At 40.1% G+C, this 21151-nt stretch overlaps 2 protein-coding genes across 4 annotated transcripts in view; one reads left to right on the forward strand and one right to left on the reverse strand.

Moving 5' to 3' along the window:
• Nucleotides 1-1409: 1409 nt before the first annotated feature.
• Nucleotides 1410-7282, reverse strand: nasp (nuclear autoantigenic sperm protein (histone-binding)). Its single transcript, XM_029499853.1, has 14 exons — nucleotides 7113-7282; nucleotides 6661-6711; nucleotides 6085-6198; nucleotides 5810-5890; nucleotides 5600-5703; nucleotides 4642-4709; nucleotides 4501-4571; nucleotides 4245-4318; nucleotides 3763-3951; nucleotides 3332-3504; nucleotides 3112-3192; nucleotides 2957-3028; nucleotides 2179-2310; nucleotides 1410-1623 (listed from the first exon to the last, which is right to left on the reverse strand). The coding sequence occupies exons 1-14, from the start codon at nucleotides 7148-7150 to the stop codon at nucleotides 1585-1587; spliced, it is 1287 nt and encodes a 428-aa protein (XP_029355713.1). The 5' UTR covers nucleotides 7151-7282; the 3' UTR covers nucleotides 1410-1584.
• The window catches only part of LOC115041935 (glypican-5-like), a 47779-nt gene continuing 33250 nt past the window's right edge, over nucleotides 6623-21151 (forward strand). For 2 of the 3 annotated variants that reach the window (XM_029499849.1, XM_029499852.1), the window contains exons 1-7: nucleotides 6623-8627; nucleotides 10998-11159; nucleotides 15429-15976; nucleotides 17653-17835; nucleotides 19542-19723; nucleotides 19932-19991; nucleotides 20646-20768. In XM_029499849.1, coding sequence (XP_029355709.1) covers nucleotides 8450-8627; nucleotides 10998-11159; nucleotides 15429-15976; nucleotides 17653-17835; nucleotides 19542-19723; nucleotides 19932-19991; nucleotides 20646-20768 — 1436 coding nt within the window. In that variant the 5' untranslated portion in view covers nucleotides 6623-8449. The remainder of the gene's footprint in view (nucleotides 8628-10997; nucleotides 11160-15428; nucleotides 15977-17652; nucleotides 17836-19541; nucleotides 19724-19931; nucleotides 19992-20645; nucleotides 20769-21151) is intronic. The other variant, XM_029499850.1, reaches the window with a different exon arrangement.

Consider the following 21151-nt stretch of genomic DNA (forward strand, 5'->3'; position numbering starts at 1 on the left):
TTCCCATAAAGACAGACCAAATCCAGCCTCTCGTGTAGGTTTTACAGCCATTATTCACCACTTGTTCAATCAAAATCAAGTTGGTATGATGGCTTTGGCCTAATAACCATTTATTTCAGAAGATGCCTAAACCTCTGCATTTCAGAGAACGACTGCACCATCTGGCAGAGCTTAGTCTTAATTGCCCAAGTCTAAATGATATGAATATAGCCATCTGCCTCATTTGCTGATATGAACACTTCATCCATATTGAGCCATTACAAAATCCTCTGGCGTATACTATACATTCTAACATAGTATCACCAGCAGCTCCTTAGCGACCACTGGAGTATGCCAGAGTGCAGTCTGCCTATTAAAGCCTCACGCAGTTCAATTCATTACCACAGGAATGACAATTGTCAGGTTATTAGATTGAACATTTGCAACAGTCTTTCCACGAACCGTACCACTCAATTACCATGTAAAATTAGATATTACATTATGGCACAAGTTTTAGCAGATATGTTATGGCCTTTGTGTTATTTTTAGTTGATGGTGAGGCTGGTCAGTCAATTATTGCCTATGTGGTTCTGTAAACATAAGGTGGGAAACATGGAGCTGTGCGTATGCTTGGTGAATGACCAAGATGGGGAACCTCACAAGCCCTGACATGTCCAGCACCAGGGCCAATAAATACTCTCTGGTAGGTCAAAAAAAATAAACTGTTCTGTACCAGACAACTTGCGTACAATGACGTAATGTGTGCTACTTGATCATTGAATGTTCAAACAAGATGCTTTTCAGTATTTTAGGGTGACAAAAATGACGCCATTTGTCAAATACACTATAAAATGACAAGGGTGTTCAGAAAGGACAGTCAACTTAAATTTTACATGACACTTATCTGGACAAATCAATAAAATTTTTAACCAAAAAAAAAAAAAATTTATTCTCTCTCTCACTCACTCGCAGTCATTTCATGTGCTGTTGGTTTACCTCATTTCCATTCAGGCGCTTCTTCTCCAATCAAATGCCAGACAGGACTGCCAGTTTCCGTTCCACAGCCCAGGAGGAGCAAATCAGCTGTCCTTGACTGAACACAAACCCTCCACCCACTAGTTGGAGACAAACATGTCACATCAGAAATCTCCACAATGAGGACATAACTAATGACACTTTCATTACTCTGCAAGTACGAGAGCTCACCTTCCTTTAAGCACAGTTGAAGTATGCACAGGAGGACAGTAGGTGTCAATGTCTTTTTGACATCTACCATAGTAGCCATCTAATGCACACAGGAAGCACATTCGTTTTCATGTCCATTGTTAAAGGTGACACCATTTCAACTTGAGGACTTGGGGGAGGAGACCAAAAAAAAAAAAAAAAAAAAAAAAAAAAAAAAAAAAACAGACAAAACAAACATACATCTGCAAATTCTTTATTTTCTTTTACTACAAGTATACAAAACTGAACAGACAAATCTATGAAAATGGATCTTATTTACAGAAAAAAAAAAAAATTAAAAAAAAAAAAATTGCTGAGTGTATAGGAGCTGGACAGACATGCTGTGCTGGTTTTTGAAGATCAGGAAAAGAACATGGACCGTCACGCTGAAGACTGAACAGAGGCTGACTGGTTGGCAGGCTGGAGGAAAGAGGAAAAAAAGACAAATGTAAACCAAAACAAGAGGGGATGCACTTTTTCTTCATTTTTTGCATCTTTGTCTTCTTCAAGAAATGTTTCCAGATGCTGGTTTGTCTATCATGCAAGGCTTTTCTAACAGTTTGAGTCACAGCACTTCTAATAAAATTACTCATTTCATTTGGCAGCCAGACATTTTTACAGAGGTGCGAACTTTAAGTTATGTGAAGAGACAATTTGTTTGGAGTGCCAGCAACAACGTAAGATTGTCTTAACCTTCAGTCAGTACACTACATCTCTGAATGACCATTTGCTTCTGTGCAGATTTCAAACAATTTCAAACAATTGTGCCTAGTCAAGTTTGACCATATGTAGATTCCTCCCAACTTTCCAGATTCAAATCTGCACCATACATGCAATATAACATGTCAGTTTATACATAGATAAAACAAGCTGAATCCAAAGCAAAATTAGACTCGAATGCCACCAGAAACCATATGCAGGTCACAGCACAGTCTGAGTGCACTTGTATAAAAAAAACACAAGCCTATCACTCGCCTCCTGTGATTTTCCCTCCTCAACTCCATTGCCGTTGCTGGCACTGGAGTCACCGCTGCCATTAACTGTGGCTTCCTGTTTTGCTTGTTTAGCATCAGTGTCCTTTACTGGGCTCTCCTCCTCTGGTTTCCTCTGCATAGAAACAAAACCAGGACAAGGGGGAGGAAGAGACGTCTGAAGGCTTCTGTACACAGCTGTATTCAATGCAACAATCTTTCAAGAAGATTCAGTGCACGTGAAACCATCTTTGAGTTAAAGTTACCATTATATAAAGATTAGACTTGAAAGACAATGATCATATACTCATGACAGTCACGAAAAATAAAATCCAAATTTAATTTCTGGGATTAACATTTGCCACAATAGAATCACACATGCCACAACTATACTACAGTAACCAACACAAGTCACTACACCGGTCACACAAGCCACACTACAACAGCTTAGGCATTTGCAGAAAACCATACAAGCATCCCTTCAACCAAAGCTGGCAAGCACACAGATGTTACAACACATAGGGAGCAGACATAGCTGGGATGTTTTCTTCCAATTTGGAGGTTTGTATCCTTCAGCAGTTACATGACAGCAGAGCTTTTTCCCCAGCAAAGAAGAAGAAAGGAAAAAAAAAAAAAAAAAAAAAAAAAAAAAACAACTAGCCCCCCAAAAACTAAGAAATCAATCACAGTTGGCAGGACTTCAATCTGACCAGTCTGGTAAAATTGCTACTGAGATGAAAATCCTGATAAATGGAAACTGACAAGTGATCAGCAGGTCTCACCTTTTTTCTAACGAGATGGGTGATATCTGAGACCGCTTTGGTAGATGATGCGCTGTCAGATTTAACAGGAATCTGAAGGAGAAATTGGGCAGGTTGATAGTTTAATTTAAGGTACATCTATGAACACACCAATGCAATGTGTCCTTGCCCATTACCTGGCTGGCTGGCGCAAATGCTGTAGATGACGAAGGGCCTCCATTTTCACACAGGAAGGCAGAGGAGGTTGAAGCACCACCCTATGAGAGCCAAAGTTGCAATTTTAGTTCAGTTTCTACATTCAGAATACACTCAACCCTTTGTGTGCATCTTTTCCTACTATAAATATCATGGCAAAACAGGACTCATGTGAAGCCAGGCAGATGAATGTGTACCCACTAGTGTCTGCTGGATGGCCTGGGAGGCAGTGCTGGCTGTTCTCTGGCTCTCTTTGGCATCCTCCACCTTTTCCCTGATGTCAGGAAGAAGCTGCTTCAGCTCCTCCAGCTCGTTCTTTTCTTCTGCAGCTCCACCTGCTCCTTCTGCTGCATCTATCACTTCCTGTAGCATGGCTACACACAGACATGGTTTAACACATGAACATGGTCTAATAGGACTGCATAATATAACAAATTGCAATTATTTGTATTCTGCAGCACTGCTTACAATACATAACCAATTTAGCATAGTAAAAAGCCAGCTCAAGCAATTTGGAGGAATCATATTTCAATAAACTGCAGGTCAAAGGTCCAGCCTCCCCCCAGAGAGAGGAAGGAGAGGGGGAAGAAAAAAAAAAAAAAAAAAGAAAGAAAAGAAAACAAACACCCTACCCAGGCGCGTCTCAATGACTTTTATAGAGCTGTTGTAGTGCTGGATGGCCTGACTGTACTGGTCCATGTAGCACAGTGTGGTGGCAACATGGTAGTGGGTCTCTGCCAACAGACGACTGTGGGGAGGCAGGTGCTTTAGCTGCAGGGCAAGGCACTCCTGGAAGTCTTCTAGTGCCTGGGGGTAGTTACCTGAAGAACAAATTTTGTCTCAGTGTTTTTTGGGGAAACAGTGGAACCAATTGCTGCAATACAGTTGAAAGAGGCTCAATAAATTCAACATTTCAACCACTGTTTGTGGTGGCTTAACATGAGTCAACTCATACAGAGTCAGTCTTAATATCAATTGTTTACAAGAGGCCAATCAAGATTACACAACAACTCATGCAAGTGCTTTCATTCAGAGAGTATGGGGTGTAAAAAGCTGGGTCATCCACAATAACAGTTCAACGTGAAATGTCTTGGAAACTGTGTGGGAAGGATACCTGATTCAGCACCAACTTCGCCAAGTTTCAGATAAGCCTGGGCTGCCATTAGCTGTTCATCTTTGCTTTCCTTTCTATAGGGAAGAAAGACATTTAATTTTACCTCATACTCAAGCAGCACAAGTCTGGCTTCATAGGAAGGTGACCAACTAAAGCGGCCTGCTTGTGTTAATGTGTTCAGTATTAACCATTAATCATTTAACACTTTAGCATCTGATTCTGAGCCATCTTCTGTTCCCATTATAGTTTTCATTACCTTTTAAATATGACTTTGGCAACCTCCAGCATTTCCCAAGCCAATTGCAAATTCCCAACTTCATCCTCTTCCTGAAAGAGGAAGACAGAAAATTACAAAATGAACTCAGTTATGTTAAAGAGTGCAGAGTACAGAACTCACCTTGTCCTGTTCATTTTTATCTACATCATCATCGTCATCATCATCCTCTTCATCATCATCATCATCATCTGCAGGAAAGACAGCAGGCTCATTTCACTGAAGTCATTTAAAAAAGTTTAATTGAAAATTGACAAAGATGTTTCCAACAATGCAGTTTACATGCTACACTAGAGAGAAAGGCCCATCACCTTTTGTAACATCTGTGAAAGCCAGTTATTGTGTTTACGAGAAGAAAAACTCTTGTGCAACACCAATCCAAACCAACAGTGCTCCGTATTCAAAGATTTACTGCCCTCTGGTTCACTCTCATCCTGTTCAGCCTCAGGTTTCGTTTCCTCATCCTTTGCTTCATTTGATGATCCATTCTGTTCTTTAATGTGTACCTCCTCTGCCACAGATTCCGTTGCAGCAGACCCAGTTGGCCTTTCCTCAATGTCATTCACAGCAGCACCTGGGGTCTTCTCCACATCACTCACGTGGAATTCTGAAGCTTCTGAGCCATTCATGTGTTTGATTGAGGACTCTGCCACACCATTTTCTTTATTCACCTTAGCAGGGCTCTTTGGATTTTCACACTTCAGTTTGGCAGCATCTGCCTCAGTCACTTCCTGTTCAGCCATGGCATCATAGACCTGCTTTCGTAGCTCATCTCTAGTTTCTTCTGCGTCAGTGTTAAATAAGAAAACTTAAGTCCCCCCCCTCAGACTATGTTAACAACCTCTACCACTTATAAAGTCAATATCATCTTGCTGTGTGACTTAAACCCCTTTTTATTAGTTGTCTTCACCAATACAAATTTGTGACTGAGGACTAAAGCTGTACTGATCTAAGCTTCAATACAGAGACAGTCTTTAAGATTTAGTGAACTGTAGTCAAACTTTCACAGGCTGCAACCTTTCATCTACAGTGAACATTTACTTTCCTCTTCATGTTAACAGGAAATATTTATGATACTGACCATCCAGGTTGTTGGCACTCTCAATGTTTGAGCTTGGCTGCTCCTCTTCCTCAGATTCTTCTGGGACTCCATCCAGAGCATTACCAAGGACACTGTTCTCCATCCTAATCAAAACATAAAGCCATTAGGTTATCCAAAGAAAATTTTAAATGCAAAAAAAAAAAAAAAGGGCACACATACAAATTACCATAAATCAATGCAGCAACCAACCTGGCAAGTTCCAGTAAGGACTTCCCACACAGGAAGAAAGCCTCTCCACACTCATCTGCAGTGTCTCCATACTTTGCAGCCCTGACAGAAGAAAAGTGTTGAGTAAAACAAACTAGTTGATGGGCTCAGAGTACACCTCAATCATTCCAATGGGGGAAATGGCTTTACAGGCCATCTAGAAGAGTGAATGTTTTTTTTTTAATATACAAAGTGATATTAACTGTGATCCTGCCCATTTGTAAACTAGTAACAGCACCCTTTCCTGAAGTACTTACAGCATGCTGCAGGCATCCTGGAATACACTGACAGCAGAGACAACATCCCCCATGACCAGATGCCTGTTCCCTGTTCCAATCAGTTTCTTTGCCTCCTCCATGACATCGATAGAGCTGCAAGGACAGACAAAAGCCAAGACTTTAACATAAAGAGAAACTGTCAATATATTTCTACTCTAATTTTTAAGGTCAAATTTGTTTCATATTAGATTTAATTTCCCAACAGAAACAACTTACAACATAAACACATTTTTACACTTCTTAATCAAAATAAAATGTACAATTAAAGTAAATTTAAAACCTGACAAGCCACCCTGCCTACGTTTTGTATTAATATATATATATATATATATATATATATATATATATATATATATATATATATATATAAATAATTTTTATATTTTTTTGGATGAATTTATTGTTTGTTTTTCTTCCTTCAACATTACATGTTAGTTTTGGGCTGAAATGTAAATTTATAATCTCGGAAATCCCTTTACAGGTCGGGGGAGGCGCATGCATGTTGTGCCTAACACTACAGGCGGACACGGAGGAGTTTACTGCGGGGATACTCACCTGTCTGCAGCAGCTGATGCTGACGACGATGAGCAGGGCTTCTCCTCCACACTGCAAAAGTTGGAGCTTCAGTTAACACCAAAACAAATCACCTGACCAGTCACCCAACTACAACCAAAGTGGACGCTCTGAAGTTTCGCTGTTGACTCGCCGAGGCGAAGTCTGGAGGAGCTAGCTGTATTGTTGTTAGCGCCATTATGTGGTTAGCCAACTCGCTGGGGCGACTTTATTGGCTGACAGCGTTTGGAAAAAACACCATCGGGAGTTGCTAACCGCGCTGATACATTACGGGAGGCCATCACTGCCAGCACGTTTGCATATCCCAAATATCTTCCGACCAATACTAAACACAGACGGGCGCGCACGTTAGCTTAAAGGCTAAAAGGCTAGCTAGCCGTGTTCTGGCCAACGTACGTTACAAACCGCGGAGAGGAAATACAAGCAGCTCTCACCTCCCGGAGCTGGACGCGGCGGACGTTTCCTCTGGCATCTTTTCGACACGACGAAGGAGGCTGTAAAATGAGGGAAGCAGGCAGCGTGGTCCCCCAGTGAATGCAGTACGTATGTACCTACTGTGAGTCTTTGTTGGCGCGCTTAAATAGCGAAAAGAGGGCTTTCTATTTCCGCCTAACTTGGAACGCGGGAGATTGAATTTAAAGGGACCGTAGCACACACCATGATGCGTTCATGGTCCAATGTGTGTGTGTGTGTGTGTGAGAGAGAGAGAGAGCGTGTGTTTATGCTTGCTTAGAAATTACACTATGGCTATCCTCGTAAATTGAATTCATAACTTTTAAACATCTTCCCTCTATTTAATTGCTCAGGAAACTGATTTTAATACTTCTTAATACAGATAACCTTTCTAAAAAATACAGTTCAAAAATCCTCAATATAAAGTGATTGTAAATAAACAATTAAAAAACAAACCAAAAAATCACACATAAATTCGCTAAGCGACCAGTGGATGTAATCCTGTATCAAATTTCAGTAGAATGCATACTTCTTATTTTGATTGGGCAGTATTGCTGGGTTAAGAATTACTGCTATGATCCAAACTGGCCACAAGGTGGCACTACTGCTTAACTTTAAAACTTTATTTCTCCGCTGATTCCATTTCACAGGTTACAACCGATCAACTTTAATGAATATAATTTTCAAGAGGGGTCCTATTACCTGAAAGTTAACGTCCCCCTTTCCCTCCGTTGTTTATTTAGCCTATATTATAAGCTTTATGGCTATTGCGTTGTTTAAATATTTGGACTGTGCTGTGTTTTGAATAATGTATTTGCGAGCACAAGTATGCATTGTTTGTATACTTTTATCTTTCAAAAAAGCACAAAAAATAAAATAAAATGCAGAAGCTCCTGGTTAAAACGTGGAATTGGCTTTTCAAATTAAATCAAGAAAAGCTAAGTAAACTGCAGAATCGTTTAGTAAAACGTGAGTGGGTTGAGTTTATTGTTTTTTGCTTGTTTGCTTTTAATGTGATGTCAGTTTCTTGGTTGGATAACATTATGGTGAACGTTGCAGTAACTGCTCCATGACAACACAATCTCACAAATGAAGTGGTATTAAGTGGGAAATGTGAGCACATGTTGAGTCAGTGGGCTAATTGAGTTGGAGTGAAGGAGTGAGAGGAGGAGGGGGAGGAGGGCGCTGATCCGGACGGGGGCTCCAGACAAACTCACAGGGCTGCAGATGAAGTTTTCAGTCGCGCCTCTCCGGACGGGACCTCCACGGGATTCATACCAAACATCCAGACTCTTTACCTTCTGACTGAGATGTTGCGATGCTTCGTGCAGCCTTACAAAACGTGGACATGTTTTGGCTGATTTTGCTGTACTCTGTTTTCCTGCCGAGGACCGGCTGCAGATCAGCCGACGCAGACAGCTGTCATGAGGTGAAGACAGCCTACATGATGCGCCAAATAGGCCCGGTGGAGCTGGTGCCAGACAAGCCGGGATCAGGTCCGTCACTCACTTCGTCTTTCAAACTGGAGACTGTGTGAAAGTTTTAAAAGCCAAATCTGCAGTAGCAAAGGTTAAATCTGCACTCCACAACATTTCCATGATAGACTACTTAATTGTAATTGTTAATTGAGAATATATTTGAAACTTGATTAGCAGCGTATTATGCATTTTAAACTGGTTCAACTTTGGCTGAGTTCAACATCAAATTAATACATGTCAATGTCCTTGATCCAACAATGTAATTTTCATCACACACACACACACACACACACTACTAGTAGGAACATGTGTTTTGTAGAGACTAATGGCTGCTTTGACCGTGGCTACTTAGGGGCAAGACATTTTCAAAGTAGGACTTCTAAAGTGTGTATTATGCAAAGCTAAGTACAAAGTATTCCTTACTTAGGGAAAGGATCAAATACCTCCATCACCATTGGACATATGTATGGCCACTGGTATTCATAGTCATGCAAATGTGTACTGCCTTGAAATTAATGATACATAAAACATCCACCTGATTAGGACTTGTGGTCCATAAAAGTGGCTCAGGTTCTATATATTCAGAAACACAGGGACAAATTCCAGATTTTAGAGATCATCATGCTACATAAACACCAATAGGAGAGAGATTATTTCTGTAGAAAACTAACCTAAATAATGCAGAGCACTTACATGGCTTGCTTGCAAACATTCTTGGCTATATGTGACAGACTTAAGTGGCTCTTTATGTTCTTTGAACAGATTTTCCCAGGTTTAAGTGAGTCTGTATTACTGACCTGCAGACAGCAGCAAATCTGCAGCCATCTCTTAATTGCTGAGCAGGAGATCATCCTTTTTGGCAAAATGGCAACCAAAAAACAAGCTGCAGAAAGGGGGACCTGGTGAAGTTACAGATTAGATTTACATTATATGACCAGTAGGTGATACTCATAGAACTTTAAGAGATAGCAAAGTAATTGTTTGATTTGTTTAGCTCAAGGTAACCAAATAAGGCATTGCAGAGTGGCAGTGTGTTTGTGATTGTAAACAGCTAGTTAACAATATACAGTGGTGACCTTAGCAGTGTTTGGCAGTGTTGTCTGCTAATTATAGATAAATGGGGTGGCAGTCTTTGCACCAACTTTGAATAGCTCTGAGTCAATTTCTCTGATGTTCATTGATCTGCCATTGATGAATTACCCTGGGAAAGATGTAATTTCAAGAAGGTTTTCTTGCAGTTGTTCTTATGGAAATCTCAGATTTATCCCGAGCTATCCACTCAAGCATATTTATGGATGGCAGAGCTTGAACTTTCATCACAGCGTATTAAAATAATAGTTTTACCGAGAACACATACCCGGTGGTAATTTCACGCAGAAGTTTAGTGCAGACAAACAACAAAACAATAAAATTTAGAGGCCACATATATAGCTGAATATTGTATTTACTGAGTATTGGAATAGATATATCCAGAATTAAGTCTTGTAGGCCTCAAACCAGCCTGCTGTCTGAGCTGTAAATGAGCAATGCATCACACAATTACCAATAAATAGTAGCTATCTCAGTAATGTATTCTGTGGTCAGCCAGTGTTAATATGAATAGCTAAAAGTCTGACACAGGTCTTCTTGTGTGTGTGTGTGTGTGTGTGTGTGTGTGTGTGTGTGTGTGTGTGTGTGTGTGTCTGTGTGTCAGGTCAGACATAGCTGAAGTGTCCATTTCTCCCATCTCTTTCCCTCTCCTTCCCTTGATCTCAGTCAGCTGCTTGACAGCTTGGCTTACAGCAGTCTACCTAAGTCAGGCTGCTTCCCACGCACGCACATGCATATGTTGTGCATGTTTGCTCATGTGTGAGTGGTGAATTGTTGCCCACTGTGCATGTCATCAAGTCAGGGCCCAACAGGCTCATTGCAAAATTATTTTTGTGTGTGTTGTCATAATGCCTTGTGCACCAAATAGCTTGCAGGTCCCTAAATGGATGAACTAGCTTAACTGATTAAAAAGGACTCTTTTGGTGAGCTGCTCAGTGATGATGTGTGAGAAAAAGTATTTCCAAGAGGCTTAAAACAACACAGAGGAACACATTTCTAGCTCTGGTTGTGTATTGAGTGAAGCCCAGATAAGTGTATCCATGGACTATATACTGGGCCTTTACTTCAGAAAATGATTCCATAATCGTTTTTATTATTTATCAGAAAGTTCTCAGTATACTTCAACATTTTTATCCAAGGTCAGACAAAAGCTTAATAAAAACCTACATAGACTTATATCAAATAGCAAATATCACTCACTCACACAGGATGATATTAACCCGTCTGTCAGTGAAAATATTTGTAGATACTATCTGCTGTGAAATTACTGAAAGTGTTCCTCATGTCTGTGTCTTCCAGATGAGTCACTCCGAGTGTGTATCCACTCTGGACCCACATGCTGTACGAGCAAGATGGAGGACAGCTACATGGCGGCTGTTCGCAGTGAGACGCAGCAAAAGATGCAGTCTTACAGCTTTGAACTCAAGTACTTAATTGCTGGGCATACCAGAGCCTACCAAGGTAAGGGAATCAGAGGTATAGTGGGAGGAAATGGTGTTGTTGTAGATTTGCAGGTGGAAGTTATGGAGCATAATCTACACAATCAGTGTACACAAAGGCTGCTATGTATTTTTCATTCCTCAATCAAATATATTTTATCAGTGTGATCAAGTTGATAAATCAATCAGTAGTTTTTATAGCTGATTACCAGCTAAACATTTTTTAAGCAAAAATACCCAAATTAATTAAAGTCTAAAGATTTCTTTGTCTTCTCAATGAATTAGATAAGCAATGAGTTTAATATCTATAGATTCTAGATCATTGTTATCTCTCCAAGACCTCATCTTGGGCTCTCAGTACAGTAGTGTTAATTTTTCATACTATTGTGATATTTCATTGACTAAATGATTGGCGGCTGATTCAAGCAGCCTTCAAGTGAGTGGTGATTTTTGTGTTGTAACAGTTCTGTCAAGTGCCCTAAGCCCCGCTGTCATTCTCACTTTTGTCTGTTCATCATGAAATGGCTAGTTTGTGTCAGAGTGGTGGTGTGAGGCCTGTTTATTTTGTGAGGCGCCGCAGTGGCTAGCCAAACAAACAACTGATGTTCGATTGAGTCTTTGTGAGAGCGAACTCTCAGAGGGAGCTGTGGAAAACTTTGTTACAACTCTCCGCTCTCTTTTTGCGTCTGTCTGTCTCTGTCGCTGCAATAATCAGGTTTTGTTCTTGACCAATGAGAGAGCGAGGGATGGTGAATGTTTACATTCAGTACGTATCCGCAGCAAAGTGTTGTTGCTGTGGGCAACAGCCGGTCTCTAACGGCTGCGCTGAATAGGAGGAAGAATACTCTGCTTGTCCACTTGTCTCTCAACACTATTCACCAGACTGCGTGAGTATGTGTGTGTATGTGTTCATGTGCATGAATGTGAAAGTGTGTGTGTTCTCATGTAGTGTAGAGATTATGAGGGGGATAGAGCTGATGAAACCTTGCAGACAGACATGGCAAATATATACCTCTTTGATTCCTTTTTTTCTGTCTGTGTATTCTTTCTCTACATCTGAATACCCTGAGGCTTAGTTTCAGCTACTATTTATGCCAATAGAGGGCCAAACCATCCATGGGTAAAATTAATGCAAAACGCCCATACACAAAGCGAAGCTGGTCAAAACTGCAGCAAGCAAGAGCAAACAAGTTTACAACTTCCTGCTTTCACTTTGAGTTTCCCAGGCTTGAAGAATACAATTTGTTTTTCAATATATATACATATATATCAAGGCACTTAATATATAAAGTAGGTCTACACCAAACTCTTTATAGAGTTGTTAAAGAGACCCAAAAAATCCCTCCATGAGCAAGCACTTGGCAACAGTGGCAAGGAAAAACTACCTTTAAGAAGCGGAAACCTTGTGCAGAACCAGACTCAGGGAGGGCAACCATCTGCATGGACTGGTTGGGTTGAGAGAGAAGGAGAGAGACAGAGACAGAGAAAGTATGAGAGGGAGGAAAGGCAGAAGGGGTGATAAAGAAAGGAAGCCAGAACAAGAGAAGGAGGAGCGAAGATGCAATAAAAATGAAAGCCAAACACACTGTTTAAGGGAGTGATTGAGGCCTGATACCACTAAATATGAGGATACCTCACTATCAACATCTTTCAGATACCATAGGCAAATAAAACAATATCTACTCATACAGCTTACACAATTGTAGTAGAAAGTGAGAATGTTGGGGGTTTTTTTGTTTGTCTTTTTTTGCTTTGTGTGCAGTTTTCCTCAACAGCTGAGCTGAATCTAAAAGGATCATCTCTCCAAAGCACAGTGATTATAACCCACTAGAGAAACTGAGATATGCCCAGAGCGGTTGTAGTCAGGCTCAATTTACACCCTGTGGATTACTTTTGTGTGCGTGTGTGCGTGCGTGTGTGTGTGTGTGATTGCGTATGTCTGTGTTTGAGTATGTGTATGTGTCTGCATGCTTGCGTGTGTTTCTCCTGGCATTGTCAGACCCTTGTGCCCTCTTCTCCACATTGCAGCTGTTGTCCAATCACATAGGGTAAAGAGCCAATCACATGACCCCTGAGTGCCCTCTGCCTTGTCACTCGATGCTGTGCGTATTTGAGTTGCTATTGCCAGGACATGGATATGCAAACACATAAAAGTGAGATGTTCTCACTCAGTGCACTGGCCTAAAGAGCCTGCCACTGCTGCTATAAAACCTGACCCCCCTCATTCCTCTACTTGCTTGCTCACTCACTCGCTCACTCATTCACTTTATCTATCTATTCTATCCATACAGCTTGAAAGGATTGTGAATGTATAAACTGAAAACAAAAACTATGTCTCTGCTGTGATAGCTCCACTGGAGGTCTTAGATGAGGAAAAAACACATCCATAATTTAATACTCACTCAGCTGAATTGTTGCTGCTTGCTTATGCAGTGATTTCCCTTTTCAGTACATTTGTGAGTTATTTGATAAATTCCAAAATAAATTGCTGTCACTTGGAGAGTCAGTTGGCTGCAGCTGTGATAGTGAAATACAAAGATGACAGGAACACACACACACACACACATGCATGCAAACATGCACACTGACTCACTTATTCGATGAGCGACTTGGGAAATGTCACAGATAAATAGGTTTGTCTCTCTGTCTCTCTTATTCCCAAAAGTCTGTGTATGTGTGTGTCAAGATGCCAGCAGATTGACATCACCCTTTTTACTGGCAAGTTTCAAACATAGCCACTCACACACACACACACACACACACACACACACACACACACATACAAGCCCATGGCGTCTGTTTAGGGGAGGGCACTGTCTACTTTATTTGAGCCTGCCGGACATAGGAAGCACAGTGGATCATGAGATTGGGCCTCTCATTATCACCTGACTATAGATAACAGCGAGGTGAAAAAGAGCTCAGCGATGAATTAAGTTGTGAGCTATTTTGACTCATGCAACATGATAAAGTCAGTCCAAGGTTGGTTAGACTCAGAGTTTATGAGATGAAACTAATATATGCAAAAAATTGGAAATGCTTCATCTCTCGTGGAAATGTCATGTAAAATTTTATATAGAATTACTGCATAGAATTTATATAACACACCATGCATATGTTCTGTATTACCTTTCTTTTTATCAGATCTGGAATTTCTAACATGATACCTCAAACATTATATGTATTTAAAAAAACAGCTTGATGAAGAAATCTTCACTAATTATTTGTTACTGTATTAATTAATTATATGTATATTAATTTCGAGTGAATACTTTAAAAATTCTTTTATTCTTGGCATAAACAGCCCCTTTGGGTATAGTATAATATTGTTCAGTTAAGTAAAGTATTGGTTCTGCAGTAACATCTACCATGTGAATGATATATAAACAATGTTAAATTAATACTGATGCATTCATGTGTAAATAGAATTGAGATGGTTTAGTTGGTTGACGTGGAGCTGGTTTAAACCACTTATGTGGAGTTGGTTAGTTTAGTGTATTTGGTTTTCAACTTTAGTGCTTGGGTCACAAGATAAATATTAGAAGTCATGAGATGATATCTTGAGTTTTCTCTCTAATCTTTGCTTTTTGAGACATACTGGATAATTTGAACATTTAATGAAATTAAACCATGTGAGATGTACAAAGACAAGCTCTCTCTGTCATAAAGCCGCTTGCACACTAGCTCATAGGCATCTGAAACGCATCAAGAAGCCATAACCACACATTTTTCATAAAATCTTTTAATGTCAAAACGGTGTGAAGTTGTTGATTTGATCATAAACTACCATATATTTTTATGTCAAGATTTAATCTGAAAAGTTGCCTTGCACTCCAGATGGAAGGTAAATGTGTTGGAGTTTAAGGTAAAGTGTTTCCCTCTAAAATAGTAGTGGAACAGATAAAGATGCAGACAGTGAAAATATGCAGCTGAAGTAAAAGTAAATCAAAGCTGCACTGAAAACAGAACTTAAATCAGTTTAGTCAGTTCACTCTAACCCTTACTTTTTACCACCTGTTATGTGTGTTAAAGCCTGTGGTATTACTTTAGTAGATGGGAGGGGTCCCTGAGTTGATTCAGGCTGCGTCAGAAAGGACAACTGCAGCAAAACCCACCCCATGTGAGCTAAATGATAGATGATTCAAGACCCTGATTTTCGATCATAATTTGGATAAGTCAAGAAGGTAAACGTTTAGTGATATATGTCCAAGACGAAAACTCATAAGACTTCACTAACAGTAGACAATTGTATCAGCTCTTCATATCTGTGTCTTTGTCTTCTCTCTCACTCCAGAGACCTTCGAGTCGCTCGTGTCCTTCACGCATAACCTGACCAGCTCTCTGTTCGACAGCGCCTACTCAGCCCTTGCATCCGATTGTCGCCCCCTTGTGCTTCAGCTGTTTAATGACATCAAACGGCACCTCTCCGGAAACTCCGATTCCTCATTAGACAACGCTGTGCGTCAATTCTACAATGACCTCTTCCCCTTGGTTTACCGCCGTCTGCTCAACCCTGGGATCGGCCACATGTCACTGCACTCCTATTCCTCCACCCCAACCACTCACGACGACTGCCTGCGGTTGACGCGGCAGGACATCAGCCCCTTTGGACCCCATCCTCACCTCCTGGTTAGCAGCTTGTCCCGCGCACTCAGGGCAGGTCGAGCATTGAGCCGACTGCTCAGTTTGGCCGGGGAGGTTGTGAATGCGACTGAGAGGGCGACGTTATCCAGAGAGTGTGGGCGAGGGTTAGTGAGGATGCAGTACTGTTCCCACTGCAGAGGGCTGACACTGATACGGCCCTGTACTGGACTGTGTGTTAACATCATGAGAGGATGTCTGGTAAGTGGTGGAATATTTGTGCGATTACTGTTTGGATGTATACATAGATCTTTATTTAATATGCATTAGGGGTGTGCCGAAAAATCGATTCATATAAGAATTGCGATTCTCATTTACTCTCGTGTGTGTGCATGTGGCTGTGTTTGAAACTTGCCAGTAAAAAGGGTGATGTCAATCTGCTGGCATCTTGACACACACATACACAGACTATTGGGAATAAGAGAGATAGAGAGAGCCCTATAAAATCCATGGTTTTTTTTTGTTTGTTTTTTTTCCCCTAATTCCACTTAAATCTGTCCCATAATAGTTTTTTTTGAGAATTCAGTTTTTAGCATTTTACACAAATTTAACCCGAAGACAGTGTTTTAAGTAATGAAATATAGACAATTTATTCAGTTATAACTGAAAACTTTAATGCTTCCACACATTTAAGCAAAAACATAACAATAAAACAATGAAACATATGTCCCACAACTTTGGTGGAAATATCAAATCCACTGTAAACATTTTAATTCCGTCTGTCCCCATGCTCTTTGGTTTTCCACCGATTACTGACATCTCCATTGAAGTACATGATAGTCAACCTCTTTGTGTTGAGCTCATTGAGTGACTTAGCACTTAGCACTCAGATGGCCGCTTCACTGGTGGGGGGTGTGCATTATTAGTGAATTTTCCTGACAAATACGCTCCTTCTTATTCCGAAAAAAAGGGGGGGTCCGGTCTCTCGTCTCGTTTAATGTCTGCATTTGTCATTCTGTCTTGCAAAGCAGACCGGAGTAGATCATGAGGATCCTTTGCACACCTATAACTGAAGCAGAAATCATTCCAAATCAAATTGTTTTGAATCAAATCGTAGCCCTAAAAACTGTAAACGAATCAAATCGTGAGATTTCCACCCCTAATATGCATCCATGATGAGTTTAATGATACAAGTGTTCACATTGTTACTGCTTCAAATACACATTTAGAGAGAAGAAATAGAAGACTTGATGTCCCTCTGGTGCCTGTGAAGCTGGAGCTGAGAGTCCATTAGCCTAGCTCAGCATAAAAAAGAGAACCTGGCCAAGCAGTTATTCTGGCAATAAAATACAGACCAGCACCTCTAAATTTGTATTCATGCTGGATTTGTTGATTTATTCCTCGTACTGTATTATTTTGTGCTTCATGAACAAAAATATGTTCAAGGTTAAACAATTCTTTTTTAAATGAACTTACTGTAAAACCTTCTGCCACCTCTAAATGATATCCCTCTCCAGATTAAGAATTTAGTAAATCACAGCTTTTATCATCAATAAGGCTTTTGACTGTCAAATAACAAGAGCATTGCTAAGAGAATTGGCACATTTACTGGACTGCCTTCGAAAATTTCTGGGCAGCTTTTACAGTGCCCACAGGGAAGGGATTTCTTTGTAGTACAAAACTGGAATATTGCAACATTCGCTAGAAATTCTGCTTAAGAATTTCTTGAAAGCAAAGAGTGTGTGGTGGAAAATCAACTTTAAACAGCCACTAGTGAAAGAAAATTCTGGTCTTCTCAAGAATTGGCTCATTTGCCTCAGTCATTGCAAAGACTCGGTGACAATTATATGAAATGGAAATCAAAGGGCACAAATCTTGCACTTTGTCACAAATCGTTATATTTCCCATTCTTATCTTGGTCATTCTGTCTGTTCTAGGTGGGCGTTTCAGAGCTTGGCGGCCCCTGGAGGAGTTTGGTGGTGTTGCTCCAACGGTTAGCTGCCACTTTAGCAACCAGCAGCAACCAGAACAGCATGGAGTTAGCTCTGCTGGCGGTCCGAAACCATGTGAATGATGCCATATTGCACGCTCAGCTGCACGGGCCACGTATAACAGCCACAGTAAGCAGAGGGGAAGCTGAAGTGAAAATATATGCTAAGTGCTTAAATGTGTAAAAGAAATGTGGGTTCAGGGTACTGATACCAGTCTGTCTAAACAGGAGTGATAGCCGATTGCTGAAACATCCTTACTCATATGCCCCATAATAAAGTCATTTGAATTTTGGACACAAAGTGAGGAAGGCCGTGGGTTTCTTTCAGCCTGGCAGTTGGATCTCCTCACAAAAGCCTTGTACCTAGATGGGCTAAAAACAGCCTCATTCTTCAGAGAATCTGGGGTTCCCCTCACTTTCTCTGCTTGTGTGTGTATGTGTTCGAGTGTATATGTGAGTGTGAATACAGATCTAGTGCCAGACAAAGACTCTGGTTGGCGGGACAACCAATACCCAGAATGCAGCCTGGTTCTGAGTGATGAGAAAGTTTCTGTGGCTAATCTCTGGACAAACAGACGACACACAAATACATGCATGCACACACTGTTGGAGGAAGAAATGGAGTAGCTGTCCAACTTTGAGAGAACATTGTGGACTTAGTAGAGTAGATTCCTGAGAGGTAAACAAACACACAAGCATAATCACACTGCTAATTGTGGCTAACAAGAAAATAGCCCTCTATTAAATACTTGACCAAGCTTATTATTCATTGGACACATCGCTACAAGATCACCTTCTAACCCTTTAACAATTTACAGGCATTATGTGTAGCATTTAAGATCAATCACAGTTTTATTGTTACAATTGTAGCAGCATGTTAGATACTCTTTTGGGAGCTTATATGTTTTCTTGTTTGTCATACTCTAGTTAGTACTAGTTTGTATAATAAATTGAATACATCACCCATTACATAAAACTTGATCCAGTTGAAATCAAATTCTGCAATTGAGTCTTAAAGAAGAGAATTCAAATCAGTGCTGGCCCCCAGATTAAGATTGGAGCCCTCAAAAAGGATGAAAACAACAGCCCGAGTTTAGATAGTCATATGGTTTTAAACATTGCAGGTATTTTGAATGATCATGGGTGGCAGAATCTTATGATGCACTTTCAGACACCCCCAAAATTAATCATATTATTTTTTAATCTTGATGTTTGCAAGCTGATAGTGCAACTTTCATTTTCCCTATTGGCATTGCTTGGCATTTCATTACCAATGTCAAATAGCATGCAGTATATGATCTACTTGTTGCAAACACTGGAGTTCAGTCTTGGGGGTTGAGACAGCATTAGTTGGGGGAATATGTTTTACATCCATTTAGAGTTAATTATTGAATTTAATAGCTTTTGCCTTTTTATAATGAATTTTATAATATGGACTATCTGTTTTACACTCAAAAATTAAGGAGGAGACCTGGTGGGTAATTCATTAATGTCAAAATCCATGTGAGCTGAAGGCCATTCACTCTAAGTACTGTAATTAAGCAGAGTATTTCCATTTTATACCTCATGAGGGAACTATTATACTTCATAAGTATCTGAACTATGTTAACGTGCTGCTCCTCTTTCCTTTCAACCTGGAGAGAAAATGTATCCTCAATTGACAGCGCCATTCACACTCAAATGTTAGATGGTGAAAATCTTGAGTATTTGCATCTACAAGGGATTGAATCGATTTTTAAAAAGACAGAGAAAACAAACCCCTGTTCTTGACAGTCCATGTACAACGTTGCATGCTGCACTTATAAAATACCACTGTGCAAACTATCTCTGACTCAGGTGGAAAAGGTGTGTGGTTCCCAGGCAGCTGGTCTCATGATGACGAACACAAAACCTTTCACCTCTCTTATTGGAAGCTCAGTGTCACCTGCTACATCACTAACCTCACAGAGGTCATCTTTGACTTCTCCTCCCTCAGTGGGCCCTGTTTCACATCAGAGCCTTCAGCTGCCATCACAGAAGTGAGTCATATCTGAAGAAATATGAGAATATTTGGTGAGACTGTATTTGAATTGAATCGTTCATTAGAGAAATAGTGACGGATTTATTTTTTATTTTTTTGCGTTATTTTGATTCAAACCTTGAGCCCTAACAACCATTGAAATCAGCCTACCTATTTTCTTTTTACGTGTCTGTGTCCACTTTAAATTTCTATTTTTATTCCACTAGATTATTCCCTCTTAAAAGTTCCAGAAGTGACAAGAGTCGAAGCCTGAAGAAATTGTCCAGGTAAATTCATCTCCGTTATCAAATGCACCTTCATATATTACCACTTCTTGTATTACCTCTCACATAATTATCTGTGATCGAAAAGTAAAATGCAAAACATCTGCTTACTTTTAATGTTTATATATATTCATGCATTTTTCAGTCATGTACTCCTAAATGTTTAGTTATCAGAACTAAACAAAGGGCCAGTGTAAAGAAAACATTTTTTTCACTCTAAATATATAAATATTAGATATCACATATGAGAGAGCACAATTATCCTTCGTGTTAATAGTAGTCGCAGCCCAAACATTCAACGATCCTTTAATTGTTTTAATCATTTTTGAGAAATACAGTCTTGTTATTGTTGCTCTGTTTTATGTTTCGCATCTTCCAAAGGATATTGCCATGAGACTTTAAGAGAAAAAACCCTGAAACCGGATGACTCATTAAATGAAAGGTTTCATATCAGATTTTCCCTGGGCAATCAGAGCTTCTCTTTTCCCTTCCCTGGGTTGCTTTCAGTAATTTTACCAGTCTATCAGTAAGCATTTCACAGGTAATTGAATGTAACAAAATTAATTAGAACAAATAAAATCTCATGGTACATTGGTCCTGCTCCTCCTTACAACAAGTCCAGCAGTCAGCTGTGCACAACTGTTGTCTCTCTTTCAGGGAGTTTGAGGGCTCTATCCAGCGGTACCAGTGGTTTTTCTCAGAGCTGCCAGAAATGCTTTGTGAGAGTGAGATGGAGGTTGAGCAGCACACATGCTGGAGTGGCCAAGATGTTGCAGAGAGGTATGTGTGTTGAACTGAATGCATTACTTGGTAGCAGAACAAATTTCCCACGATGAACACACTAAGTGCAAGGCATGTAGAACCGTTGCTCAGACACACTATGTTGTCCCGGAGAAAAACTTGAGTGAAGCATCCATTTCTGCCAATAAATGCTCACAAAATTCCCCAAATGGCAGGACCCCAGACTGTCATCTTACACTATGTGCACCTGCATTTTACACCGTTTGAGGAATTATATTTTTCCGGGTCTTTTATCATACCTGAGCTACATCAATTAATATATTCTGGCCTTTATGTATGTTGCTGGCTGCGTGATCAAGATTATGGATTATACTCAGCAGCATATACATTTACTAAAATACTTTGCTTGAATACATATTTTA

Source organism: Echeneis naucrates, chromosome 4 (assembly GCF_900963305.1).
Source record: "Echeneis naucrates chromosome 4, fEcheNa1.1, whole genome shotgun sequence".
NCBI classification, from domain to species: Eukaryota; Metazoa; Chordata; class Actinopteri; order Carangiformes; family Echeneidae; genus Echeneis; species Echeneis naucrates.